Below are 12,902 nucleotides of genomic sequence, written 5' to 3' on the forward strand. Positions count from 1 at the left end.
TCATCGTCGATACTACAAAATGGACATGTCAGGCATGTCCTCGAGCTCGACCTCAGCCAGCGCGAGCACATCCACCAGCATGAGCATGATGACTATGGAGATGGTCTTTACCAACAGCCACACCACCCCTCTATTCTCATCCTCGTGGACGCCAAGCACCTCCGGCCAGTATGCGGGCACATGTATTTTCCTGATTGTCCTTGGCATTATCGGCCGATGCCTGATGGCGTTCAAAGCTAGCATGGAGCGAAGGTGGCTAGCTATCGCCCTTGACCGGCGATATGTGATTGTCGCGGGCCAAAAGCCTGAATCCGGCCTTGGCAATATGGATCCAGAAAACAACAACAACAATGACAATGTCAAGACCGGAGTCCTCACATGTCAAGGTGTCGATGAGACGGTCCGAGTTGTGCGCCAAGTCGCGACAGAAACGCAGCCATGGCGGCTTAGCGTTGACTTCCCTCGAGCGTGTCTGGCATTTGTTGTCACTGGAGTAAGCTATCTGCTGTATGCCCACCCTCTCCCCAAGGACTACTGCATGCCCCTCCTCTTTCTTCCCGTCCCAGGGCTAATTGAAGATCCACAGCATGCTGGCGGTCATGACGATGAACGTGGGCTATTTCATGTCTGTGCTGGCAGGCGTATTTCTCGGAGAGTTGGCCGTGGGCCGACACATTGTGCACTGGAACGAGCATTAGCAGCAGTCAGTCTTGTACATAACTTGTTACTCCATACATAGTCGGCAATGCATGCGGCGGCTCTTTCCTCTTCCGATGCGTTCATTTTAAGCTCACCCGCCATGCCCTTTCTAAGCCGCTTTCGGCCTAGTCCCACGGGTAGCCCTGCCGAGTTGGGTTTAGCGTGCGCATGAATGAGCAGATTTCCATCGCCGCTGAAAATTGTCGCAACTCGCCATGGACGTAAAGCCTTCAGACATGTGTATTCCCTTACTATGGCCTGTTGTAGAGCAATCTACTACGGCGGAACATGGGCCGTCCTCCAACATATGATTATGCCCAGAGTCCGGGCTCTAGCACCTGCCTGATTCATCGTCGTAGCAAATTGAATCGACCTGGAAAGAGCCCATCGAAGGCTACTTGGTTGCCAAGCACCCAAGATACAAGATCTCTCATAAGCCAAAACTCTCCCCCCATGCACTTTCCACAGACCTTCATCCAGTTGTATCGCGTGTCTTGTCGTGCCTCTTTGCATCATCAGCATCAGCATCATCATACATCAGCATCAACATGCGTGCCTTCTTCCTAAGTCTCGTTTCCCTGGCGTCCGTCGCGTCGGCCCATTTCACTCTCAACTGGCCTGTTGCACGCGGTGCCAATGAGGATAACATGCCAAACTTCCCCTGCGGCGGCTTCAACACCCCTTCATCCAACCGCACCGTGATCGCTCTCGACGCAGACTCTCTAGCCATCGATATCACATTTCATCACACCAAAACTGCCGTCTCCTACCTCCTGGCCTTGGGCTCCGACCCCAGCACCAACTACAATATCACCCTAGGTCCGACGCTGGGTGCCACGGGTCTTGGAGAGTTCTGCCTGCCAAACATTACGCTTGACTCGGCCATCCTTGGTGTGAATTTGACTGATGGCCTGGATGCGACTTTGCAGGTAGTCACTGACGGTGACACCGGTGGCGGTCTATTCGCTGTAAGAATTTCTCTTTTTCTTCCCTTCTTCTCATCTTTCACTTAATTCGCCCTGTATTGACCAGCGCTCACAGTGCGCCGATATCACCTTCTCCTCGAGTACCAGCACAAACAATCCCAGTCAATGTGCAAATAACACCGGTCTTACTGTAACGCCTTTCTCTGGAGCAGCCGCTACACGCATTGCAAACTTGTCCGAAGCAGACGGTGCAGCGGCCTCGAGCACGTCATCGAGCTCGGCCTCAAGCTCGACGGCAAGCTCCTCGACTAGCAGCCCGACCAGTGGCGCTGATGTTTCCATGCAAACTGCTAGCTGGGGCATTTTCGGTGCTGTCTTTCTTAGCTGCCTTGCAGTTCTCTGATCGTTAGCCAGATATAACCGAATATGTCCGGAGTTGGTTGGTGACATGCGATATTAGTTAGTAAGGTGAATAAGAATAAAATAACTTCTAGAATTGAAATATCGCGAGTCATCAAACCAACCCAAAACGAATGCGGAGATAGTTGACTAAGCCGGCTGCTTAAGTAATCAGTAATATGCCGCCTGATTCGTCAGGCAGATCCCTTCCTAATTGCCCAATCACATGCAGACCAAGCGGCGGGCGGGGAACTCGTTCGGTGCTGTTTACGATCTTTCTTTCTTTTCCCTCCTTTGTTGAAATAATAAAATTGTATCGCGCGTTGTGTCGTTTCCTTGTCCCGTTACACTGAACAGGTTCCCGGCCTTGATCAGCATCGGCAAAATGTCGTACCGAGCTCCCCTCGTCGTCCCTGCTCTGAAGAAGCACACGGCAACAGTTATCATGGCTCATGGGTTGGGTGATAGGTCTGTCCGCCCTCTCCTTTTCTATGATGCTGTATAATTGAATGCTGATTTTGAAGCTATCTAGTGGAGCTGGCTGGTATGCAATCAACCCGGCTCGTTGTCCTTCGAATGACAATGATTGATTGATTGATGTTGACGGTAAAATCGCAGGGCCGGTCTTGCACAGAACTGGCGTCGCCGGAACAAATTCGAAGAGGTCTCGTTCATCTTTCCCAATGCGCCTAGTATTCCGATTACTGTTGTATGTGCCGAGTGCCTCGTTTGACCGATTTTGATGTGATTCGAAACTGACGGTACAACAGAACATGGGCATGTCGATGCCGGGTTGGTATGACATTCCTCACTTAGGGCGCGATGTAAGTACTTGTTTCCCCCTCTCACTCTGACATATTTCAAACGCTCTAACCCCGCATCCAAAATCAAGCTGGATTTCGAAGAAGCCCAACGCAACCAAGACGAACCCGGCATCCTCAAATCGCGCGACTACTTCGAAAATTTAATCAAGGCCGAGATCGAGAAGGGAATTGACCCCTCACGCATTGTCCTAGGCGGCTTTTCTCAAGGTGGTGCCATGTCACTTTTCACGGGTATCACAAGTTCACATAAATTGGGGGGCATCTTTGGCTTGTCGTGCTACCTTCTACTCTCCACCAAGATCAAGGAATTTTCGCCAGAGGGTGAATTGCCAAATCAGAACACTCCATTTTTCCTTGCGCATGGTCGGGATGACCCTGTTGTTCTGTACGAATTTGGTGATATGACGCAAAAACTTCTCAAGGATTTTGGGCTTAATGTTGATTTTCGCGGTTATCGGTGTGTCCATTCCCCATCAGTCAACTTTCTTCCATATATTCCCAGATGTTACTAAACAAGTTATATGACAGCGGGCTGGGCCATTCCGCCGATCCAGATGAGCTTGAAGATCTCGAAAAGTTCATCGCCAAAGTCCTTCCACCTACTTCGACTGGCGACGCGGCTGGTCTATGACTGGATGGGACATTGGACGTTCCCTCTACCCCTGCCTCCACCTTGACCCCAGTAACAATAGCGTCGGTAATAGCGCTCATCAGCTTGCTCGTACTCCTAGCATCATGGCTCTTGCAGAACTTCAGAAGCACAAAGTATTCGAAAATTGACTAAGCCGGGCGGGACACAGCGAGGTGCTCAATGTCGCGATGTACATTTCTACAAAGAATTTCCTGCTTTCTATAACAGCTATGTTTAGTAAATCGATGGCCAGCTAACTACTTCAGACGCATACCATGTATATTTTTTTTTGTCTAATTTTGTAGTATCGCGACGAAGCTAGTAGTAGTTGCTGCATCGATGATGCATTGAAATTATGCATATTACATTACTTAGCCGCGGTAGAAGATCACATTAATGCCGCATAACTTTTCAAGTTCCAAATTTTTAACCCTTGACTGCCTAGGTACACGATTTTGAATACAAGTATAAGATATATAATTCTTTTGCCACTATGTTACCATCAAAATAGGTAAGTAACACACTACCGGAAAACACAGAACAGCATGTGCAAATGCTGGCTGACATCGCAGCAGTAAAACATAATGACATCAAATAATGCAAGCGACAGTCCTCGCTCAACTGTCAGCCAGGATCTCCACGCCATCTTCGGCGTAGCATTCTATGGATTGTGCAATCCAGCGGAACTATGGACTTCCACGGGGCCAACTCTCAGCGAGTTGACGGGTGGTTTGTTGGGTCAATCATTCCGCCCGGAGCGAGACATTGCTGATTTATCGGGGAAGACTGTTTTCATCACGGGTGGTGCGTCGCTATTCAGATCGACCTGATTGAACTTGGGGGGGAGCCAGGCTGATTAGGGATTCGTAGGAAACACCGGCCTCGGAAAAGAGACAGTCCTCCAACTGGCTCGACACAATCCAGCACGGATCTATCTTGCTGCTAGGAACGAGGCGAAGGCCGTAGAGGCTATTCGGTCTATTCGAGAGGAGCTTTCTCCATCATCGTCAACAGCAACTACAGTGGACATACAATACACCCGCTTAGATCTGGCCGATTTCTCATCTATCAGGCAGGCAGCTGCGCAATTCACACAGGACAACTCGAGACTGGACATCCTCATACTCAATGCTGGCATACTAGCTGAGGCAGCAGTGACAACGCCGCAGGGCCATGAGATCCAACTCGGCACGAACCATATTGGCCATTTCCTGCTTACGAAGTTGCTGCTTCCGGTGCTGGAGAAGACAGCGAACCAAGACGAAGAAGAGACGGCAGATGTGCGCGTAATCACCTTGACCAGTTTAGCAAGCGGACTCACTCCATCATCACTATCTTCATCCTCATCCTCATCACCAACGAACAACGAACAAGAAGAGGAAGCCGACTTCATAACCACAATCTCATCCACCCCGCGCCTCCTCTCCCTAACAACCTGGCAACGCTACGCAATCAGCAAAGCCGCCAACATCCTCTTCGCCACTGAACTTGCACGCCGCCATCCATCCCTAACATCTGTCTCCGTGCATCCGGGCCTTGTAGCAAGTGACCTGTACAATCCGACGCAGGCAACCAACAAACTCGCCAGTTATGTGCTGCCGCTGTCCATGAAAGTCGTTTTCCGATCTGTGCGCTCGGGCACGCTGAATCAATTGTGGGCTGCGGCTGGGGCGCGCAAGGAGCAGATTGTGAATGGGGCGTATTATACGCCTGTTGGGTATCGGAATGAGGCGAATAGATTTGTGGTGGATGAGAGGTTGGCGAGGAGGTTGTGGGAGTGGACGGATGAGGTGACGAATGCTTAGTATCTTATTTCTGTATATTATCAGAACTCGGAAGTAATGATAATGGCAGCTGAAATGGTATGTCTTGTATATCATTCGCTAGGTAGATAGATGATAAACATCTGCATGCACCAAAATCCATGCACACACATTTGTTTCTTTTAGTGCCTTCCCTCTTTTTGCTCCCTATTTTTTTTTCCTTTTCTTTTCTTATGCCTTTAAGAAAATACAACAAAGAGAAGAAAGATATTCAGAACAAATAATTAAATTTCTTCTTCTCTACTCAACGGTGCCCTCAAAGTTCTCGCCCTCAACCAAATCGGGAATATCATCTTCATCCTCGTCGTCCTTCTTCTCACCAGCCTCCTTCTTCTGCAGACTCTGGTAGCTCTCGGCAAGCTTGCGCAGAGAGGCCAAGCTGTCGGGGCCAAGCTGGTTCAGGATACCGGGGACAAGTTCGGTGAGTTCCTTTTCTTCGCCGTTGCCGTAGATGGCGAAGGTGTTGGAGGGGACGGCGGCGTGTACTAGAGCTTTCTTAGCATATCTAACGATCGGAAAGAAGCAAAAATTGATAATAGTAGACAAACCCTTGGGGTTGGAGAAGTGGATGACGTTGCCGTCCTCCTTGAACATGTTGACTTCCTCAATGGCCTGGATGGGTTGCACGTTCATCTTCTTGAGTGTGGCTTGGAGCTTCTTGTCGTCCGTGGTCGATGTCTTGTGAACACGCTTGGTCTTGCGACGGGGGGTACCCTTGCCTCTGTTTATTCATTAGTGGTTGGTTTGAATTCGTATGGCCGATGTATTCAATCGATTATCGACTCCAAATAGGTGTGATATGGACATGACATACCCTATAGAACAAAAGTGAAGGTTAGCAACGAACTTCTTCGCCCAATTTCATAAACACATCCATGCAGTCCCATTCTCTCCATGCCATCGCCTCAACAATTCTCAACTGTCCGTAATGTGACGTCCTCTCCTCTCTCTCTCTCTCTCTCTCTCTCTCTCTCTCTCTCTTTCTCTCCGCCACTCAACCCCCCGGGAAAAGCACAGCATAATCGCAAAAGAAAGGAAAGGAAAAAGGAATCCAACATACCAATGCGCACGCTCTGCTGGAGCTTGGCCAACTTGGCTTGATCCATGTTTGCTTGATGACGAATGGTAAAAGGTTATAAGCGGAGGTAAGAGAGAGAAGAAAAGAAAAAAGAACAGCTACCGCAACGGTCGTTGGTCTCTTTTCTTTGATGTCAATGAAGAGGGGCTGCTCGTCGTTATGACTCGAGTGGTTGTTTGTAACTCCCAAAAAAAGAATTGCGACGGTTCTCCTCTTGCAACCCCGGAGAAAAAGGAAAATTATCGACCGTTTGGGTTACTGCTCGTCGTCAAAGTTGGGGGGGCTTTTTTTTGTCGGGGATCAAGGTCGGGTTCGTTGAAGGTGGTGGTGGTGGTTGAAGTCGCAGTTTGGTTGAATTCAAGCTTGGCGCCGAATTGCGAATATTATTGGTGCGGCCAATCAGCAGTTTGTGTGGAGTGCGAAAAAAAAAGCCGAGCCGAGACGAAGCCGCTTTTATGTATACATTTTTGTGTACGGAGGACACTAAGGATGCGGTGTATTAAAGGCTACTTATATCTGATATGTCTATTTATATGGATATATCTGCCATCTTCTCACAAGAAGCTATTTGCCGCATCGAGTCATCGTGTTCGTGGTGGATTGGCGTTGGTCGGGCGGCGGCTCTTCTCGCCTAAACCCTAACAGCCTAGTAGGCATAGCTGACACGATGTACTGAGTGTGAAGAACAGAAGAAAGACTTAAATCGATAGGTCTATTCTGTATGCATTAGTTAATCGCTCGAGTCATTTACAGTCTGAAAACTTGAGAAAAGAACACTGGCGCTAATATACATGCAAAGGGACAAAATCCAATCATAGCCCGCTCGTATCATGAATTAAAAATATACATTCCATTCTTGGATCCGTGGTGTACAATTAATTCCCCAGACGTCCCCGAGCAATGATGTAGAATGTGTATGACTCCATACAAATGCAAATGTCGAGTCATGACCCGAAAGTAAAGCTGCCTGCTACCAGTATCCATATCCATGGAATGCACACCACAGGATATCTTCATGCACAGGCGATACCGCACCGAAGGAAATGATGGAAGGTGTACTGCCAATCCACTCGCAAGCGTATACCCGACCTTTTCCCACCTAACACGAGTCCTGACGAGCCGTGAAGGAGACAGATGGGCTTACAAGCCAATTGAGCAGGCATTTCGAGATAACGTCCTGACGGGCAGGGTATTCGTCAATCGTGGCGTTCAGCAACAGCCAGTTCTGGGCTGCACACCCCAAAAAAACCTCGCTTGCATTCTTGCCGCGATTTCAAGAGTCTTCCTTTAGACCACAAATGTCGGTACCCAGAACCTGGTCGATCATGTACCAGAAACGCCAATACAAGGTTGATTTCTGAGAGTCGAACTTTCCGTCTTCACCAAACTGAGGACCATCACCTACAATATCTCCAGTGAACCAGCTGAGGATCGGGATAGATCGTAAAACGCGCTCTGTTACTGTCGGCTGAGGAGGAAGGGCTTCGCTAATCGGACGAAGGACAGCTCGACGAACCGTAGGAATATGTGTCATAAACTCGGATTCCGGCTTCGGCTCCAACTTGGGTTCCTGCGCAACTCGTTGACGAAGAGAGGAGCTCTGCTCTACTGCGGTCGCAGTTGCAGTAGCCGAACTGGCAGTGGCGGTCGAGAACTGGGAATCGCCTTCATCGAGGTCTCCAATTGCCGCCAGATTGCCCATTCCAAACGACCGAGGCAGTGTCGACCTTTCAGGCTCCATGTTTCCTAGAAATGCCGCAGAGTGGGATGACGTGAGGGTGTGGTGCACCGTCGGACGCGTGCGACTAGCCTCATCGGACCCTTTAGGTATGGGAACGTCGCCAGCAGCGGGCCCTTGTCCATGGTACGGCTCGCAATAAACTGAGTGACCGTCGATCTCCTGTGGAGAGAAAAAGCAAGCACGGTCAGCTGCCGTCGTGGAGTCAAACGTGACTTTAATCCAGTGGTGGCCACCGGCATATCGTTTTGATTTGCGATTTGCGTCCGCGGAGAGGTTGGCTCGTATCACGACATCGCCACCACTGAGCAGTTGAGAGTACTTGTTGGATACGGCGGGGTCATTTCGAGGGTAATCTTCGCAAATCATGCCCTGTGAAATGCGTTCGTATTTATCAATAACCTTCCACTCTGTGTCCTTGTTCTTGTACCCATAGAGTATGCACTCAGTTGCCACCTTTTCTACGCCGCCCTTCCTCGATCCTTCGAGTGTGGAAGAAGACGACGACTTGGGGAGAGCGTTACTCGTACGTTCTTCTTCTTGTTGCTGAGAAAATAATCTGCTGAACTCAGCCACACTGGGATTCTCTTTCTTCGCAGGCGTCCCAGTGCGAGTGCGAGATCTGGCACTGTCGTAGCGAGCATTTCGTCGACGTCCAAACGGTCCAGATTCTTCAGGAGGGCGTCGTGGGTTGCGGCTCTCACTGATAAAGCACATTAGCTTTAGCTCCACCAGACTGACACATTCGTAGAACGGATAAGTAGAAGGGCGAGGCAGTAAAGACTTACTCCTTGTAAACATAACCCCATGGTAAGAGATTGCCTTTATCGTCACGCGCCCGCTCTTCTTGGGGAACAAAATGGTATTCCATTGTGGAGTGAAGCAGAGGAGATAATAAGAGTAAAAAGTAAGAGAAGAGTAAAAGAGACGATCAACGGCGTGGCTAGTCGCGTAGGAGAAATTATGCTGAGAGAAGGAAGAAGCTATGACTTAGCTTGCAGTGGGATAAAACAACGCCTCAGTAGCACACAAGAGCCGAATGCAATGAATGTGAGAAATATGATATCGACGGAACCGCAGCAAAGTCTTTGTAATAAGGGATCCAACGGTGGCTGGTCCTTTTTTGACGTTTGATGGTTTTGTGTTTTTGCTTGACTGCTGCGTGACGATTTGGATTGCTGTGGAAACCGCCGGTGGTTAGTCGCCGCTTTTCATTGGCGGGCTGCTGACTCATCATCTGCGCCCCAGAAATCAGGCACCAACTGCACTTACCTGTTGACCTGCACCATCACCATCGTGTACGCGCTGATTCGGTCCAGCGCCTTTTCCACAGTACTGACATATTTAGACTTATGCTGCCGGGCTGTCGGGCTGTCATTGTCAATATCCATTTTGTCAGTTCCATCAAAACAATCTGTCTCTGGCTCGCACAATTCCATCCGGCCATCAGTGTCAAGAGCTTCGTTATCAAAATCCCCGTCGCCAAAACTTTTGGCACTCAGAGGATCAGTGCCATAAGCTTCGGCGTCAGGAGCTCTCAATTGTTGTTCCACAGCCTGAATGGCTTTCATCATGTCTGTAGCAAATGATACAAAGCATCCATCCGTTTCTACGTCCTGCTCAATCTCGCCTAGGGTGGCTTTGACGACTTTAGCGGAATCATTGTAGCGGCACTCTTCTTCAACTTCGATGATGGCTGCTTTGAGATCCTGCACGAAATAGTTGAAGGCCGCCGATGATTCCCCAGGCTCTTGCGTTTGGAGTGGCTGCATTACAACAGGGTCCTCCGTAGTATCCATGGCATCGAAATCTTCAATCGAGGCCACCAGTGTTTGCGGACTCGGAATCTGTGGACTCGCGAGTATGGCTGGAAAATAAAACGGGCGCTCGTAATCAGAGATGAGAAGCGAATGCTCTAAGTTATGCTTGATAGTCAGAACTTCAGCCCGAGGGATAAGAGCACTGTCGATTTTCCCGCTGCTGTCTGCCTGTCCGCTTTTGTGGTGACTGTTCGAAGAATCTAGGGCATCCACCCACTCGAAATCGCAGCTGTTATCACTACTTTCCTCGTCGTTGTCTTCAATTTCCGACTTCGTTACGCTTGTATCACCGAGGATCACCCCGATACTGTCTGCTTCTTCGACCTTGTCTTCACCATTCTGGTGATTCACGGGCAACAATTCAAAGCTTTCTTTCGTGAGGTCCGGGTATAGGCACAGTAATTGCCAGTCTTGATTCAACTGACGTATCTCATCCTTCAATTTCTGCAGCTCTGCTTGCAATTGCTGCGTATGCTTGCCACCTAGGTGAATCAACCACTCGACAGCGTATATACTCTCACGGATAATGTCCTCGAGAAATCCGGCGTATTCAGCATGACTACCTGCAAAGGGTCCAGGCAAGGCTGCATCTGAGAAAGGATCACTCAAATACACAGGTAGGTCTTTGCTGCTCGTCTGTTCTCTTTGGAGCTCATCGCGTGGGGACTCGTAATCGTATGCGATGTCGTCGAATTCTTCATACACGTGGTTGAAGCCTTCAAACACGTCGTCAAAGTCTGGGATAGCTTGCTCTGGGTGTTGAACCACCATGTTAGAACGCTCTGTACTTTCAATATAATTTGTATACCCTCCACAACCCAAGTTGGGACGTCATCCTAGATATCAGACAACCGAATCGAGATATGACATGACATACTTTCGAGAAATCCCGCGTCAAAATACGCGTCGAGCGTAAAACCTTCAGCGGCCATGTTGAAAGTAGCTTTCAGAAACGCTGTGCTGGGGGTTCCTTCTCGTATGTGCTTAAGTGTGTCTTTGGCTTTCCTTCTTGGGCTGTAATCGACTTCAGTTGCCAAAGCTTGTTGTACAGCAATCAAGTACTTGATACTAAGGAGGGAATAAAGAGGGAGGGTATGTGTCTGTATATGGTGTAAGTTATGACTAGATGGTTCAAATTAAATGACCCTGCAGCTAGAAGGGGAAAGCATAGCAGATTAAAGTGCCCAGAACCTCGAAATTTGGGTGGTTTTTACAACAACTCGCCGTTCAATTTTCGCCTATTTGGGTAATTGTCGGTCCATGCTCTTTCAGTAGGGAGAGTCCGCCAACTTGCGCTTTTCTTTCTTCTTCGACTTTCACAGCTAGTTTCTGCATTCCTTGTGCTTGCTTACAATTGCTTTGTGTTCTTTGACTATATCTGGGTACGTTTCATACTTTTAAGCTATCAAGGAGTTGTAGTGTTCTTTCAGTTTTGCACTTTGGGATTTTTGCCGAGCAATAATAGGAATATAACTCTTTTTGCTGGCAAATGTCTGTCTGCCGGTTACATATCTTCTCGAAGTCAGGCAAAAGGCGACGGACAGACTCAATTTTCATGCAAGATACCTAGATCCCAGATTCACGGGGACTTTCCGGGCAACTGAGAGATATTCCACTTCAAGCTTCCTAGTACACGATCGTACGTTACCTAGGTAGGTAGGTATAGCCTTATAATTCAAAACCTTGTTACGTGGACGCCGACATAACCCTGCCAGCGAACATACATGATAGTCAAGTTGCTGCCTTAGAAACGCAGCGCGCTCGTTGCTCTCGTGGCTTGCCTCCCTTGGGCTCTTCTCTTCGTCCTCGGGCTCTTCCACCCTGGGCCGTCGTGAAAGTCAGGTGACATTGTCATCATTGACTATGGACAGAGGACTCTTCCTAGTTTACATGCTTGTAAAGAATGAAAGGCGCGTTGCAGCGTTTGACGTTAAACTTTTTTGCCCCTATGATACTGTCCTTCGGTCTTACGGCTTCTGCTTGGCTACGGAAGCGCCGCGTGTCGGACATCAAGGGCTGCAAACAAAGTCCTCTCCGTGATTCATCATATGAAAGTACAAAGAACAGGCAGTCATCTTCATTATTTTCGTTTGCCTGTCACGTGAATCGCGCCATGTGACGACCTTGAAAACTTCTTCCCTCCTGGTCCTATGTTATAATTTTGCTTCCTGGCTCTCTTGCTCGTACAGCTACCTGGTTCATCCATCCCCATGACAACCCAGTCTCCATGCGAGATCATCAGGGACATCCCTCAAAAGTCTCACGAGTTGCAATTAGACAACTCCACAGTAGCCAGAGAAACTGTACTTGGCTTTCACCAAGTCGACACTGATGCTGCCGGGAAGTCCTCGATAACGACGGCATGAAGGTTTTACCTATTTTTAATCATTCATGTTATATCTTCATGGAGCCCCCGGCATTCATATCTCTCGCTTGGGCCAGCGTGGTGACACCGCCCTGCACCTTTTATGTGTGTAAACGCACGCAGCTTCGCTCACCTAGCTAGCGTCCAACAAGAGCTTTCTTGAGCTAAATTAAAGCTCGAGACCGATGCTGCGTTATATCCTGGCTCATCTATATATATATATATATATATATACACACACATATATACATATGGTTAGTCCAACATACGTTTCGGAAAGGTAGATCCTAACAGTCATCTTGATGCTTACCAGAACCCATCAGGCTCCTCTTAACTGGCCTGTATAATGATTGGAGAGGCTCATCGTAACTACGATTTTACTCCGGATGAACCGTGGCAACTCCGTGTAAACGGTAATACCAGCATTATCGGAAGCCCCATTAAGGGAACTACAAGTAGCAAATACTAGCATTGACTACACTTTAAGAAATATCGTAACCTTATGGTCCAAGATTAGATCCAGAAACTTTCCAAAAGTGAAGCAATTTGACTGCGCTGAGATGTCGGCGTTAAAGCGAGGCCAACATTCTCGTGTGCAA

The 12,902-nt window shown here is 48.6% G+C and overlaps 5 protein-coding genes across 5 annotated transcripts; 3 read left to right on the plus strand and 2 right to left on the minus strand.

The window, feature by feature from the left end:
• Nucleotides 1–19: 19 nt before the first annotated feature.
• On the plus strand, nucleotides 20–2,028 carry UA08_02884 (hypothetical protein; the record flags this gene model as incomplete). The annotated part of the gene is made up of 3 exons (XM_020264975.1): nucleotides 20–703; nucleotides 1,059–1,667; nucleotides 1,741–2,028. 3 exons carry the CDS (start codon nucleotides 20–22, stop codon nucleotides 2,026–2,028), a joined length of 1,581 nt encoding a protein of 526 aa, XP_020122334.1.
• Nucleotides 2,029–2,409: 381 nt separating this feature from the next.
• Nucleotides 2,410–3,479, plus strand: UA08_02885 (Acyl-protein thioesterase 1; the record flags this gene model as incomplete). Its single annotated transcript, XM_020264976.1, has 6 exons — nucleotides 2,410–2,492; nucleotides 2,557–2,568; nucleotides 2,643–2,733; nucleotides 2,795–2,848; nucleotides 2,917–3,305; nucleotides 3,377–3,479. The coding sequence occupies 6 exons, from the start codon at nucleotides 2,410–2,412 to the stop codon at nucleotides 3,477–3,479; spliced, it is 732 nt and encodes a 243-aa protein (XP_020122339.1).
• Nucleotides 3,480–4,063: 584 nt separating this feature from the next.
• UA08_02886 (hypothetical protein) lies at nucleotides 4,064–5,284 on the plus strand (the record flags this gene model as incomplete). The annotated part of the gene is made up of 2 exons (XM_020264977.1): nucleotides 4,064–4,283; nucleotides 4,350–5,284. 2 exons carry the CDS (start codon nucleotides 4,064–4,066, stop codon nucleotides 5,282–5,284), a joined length of 1,155 nt encoding a protein of 384 aa, XP_020122340.1.
• A 258-nt stretch (nucleotides 5,285–5,542) lies between these two features.
• On the minus strand, nucleotides 5,543–6,408 carry UA08_02887 (Nascent polypeptide-associated complex subunit beta; the record flags this gene model as incomplete). Its single annotated transcript, XM_020264978.1, has 4 exons — nucleotides 5,543–5,787; nucleotides 5,851–6,023; nucleotide 6,117; nucleotides 6,363–6,408. The coding sequence occupies 4 exons, from the start codon at nucleotides 6,406–6,408 to the stop codon at nucleotides 5,543–5,545; spliced, it is 465 nt and encodes a 154-aa protein (XP_020122337.1).
• Nucleotides 6,409–7,653: 1,245 nt separating this feature from the next.
• Nucleotides 7,654–10,870, minus strand: UA08_02888 (hypothetical protein; the record flags this gene model as incomplete). The annotated part of the gene is made up of 3 exons (XM_020264979.1): nucleotides 7,654–8,821; nucleotides 9,391–10,720; nucleotides 10,816–10,870. The coding sequence occupies 3 exons, from the start codon at nucleotides 10,868–10,870 to the stop codon at nucleotides 7,654–7,656; spliced, it is 2,553 nt and encodes an 850-aa protein (XP_020122338.1).
• Nucleotides 10,871–12,902: the final 2,032 nt, after the last annotated feature.

Source organism: Talaromyces atroroseus (genome assembly GCF_001907595.1).
Source record: "Talaromyces atroroseus strain IBT 11181 chromosome Unknown scaffold_2, whole genome shotgun sequence".
Lineage (NCBI taxonomy): Eukaryota > Fungi > Ascomycota > Eurotiomycetes > Eurotiales > Trichocomaceae > Talaromyces > Talaromyces atroroseus.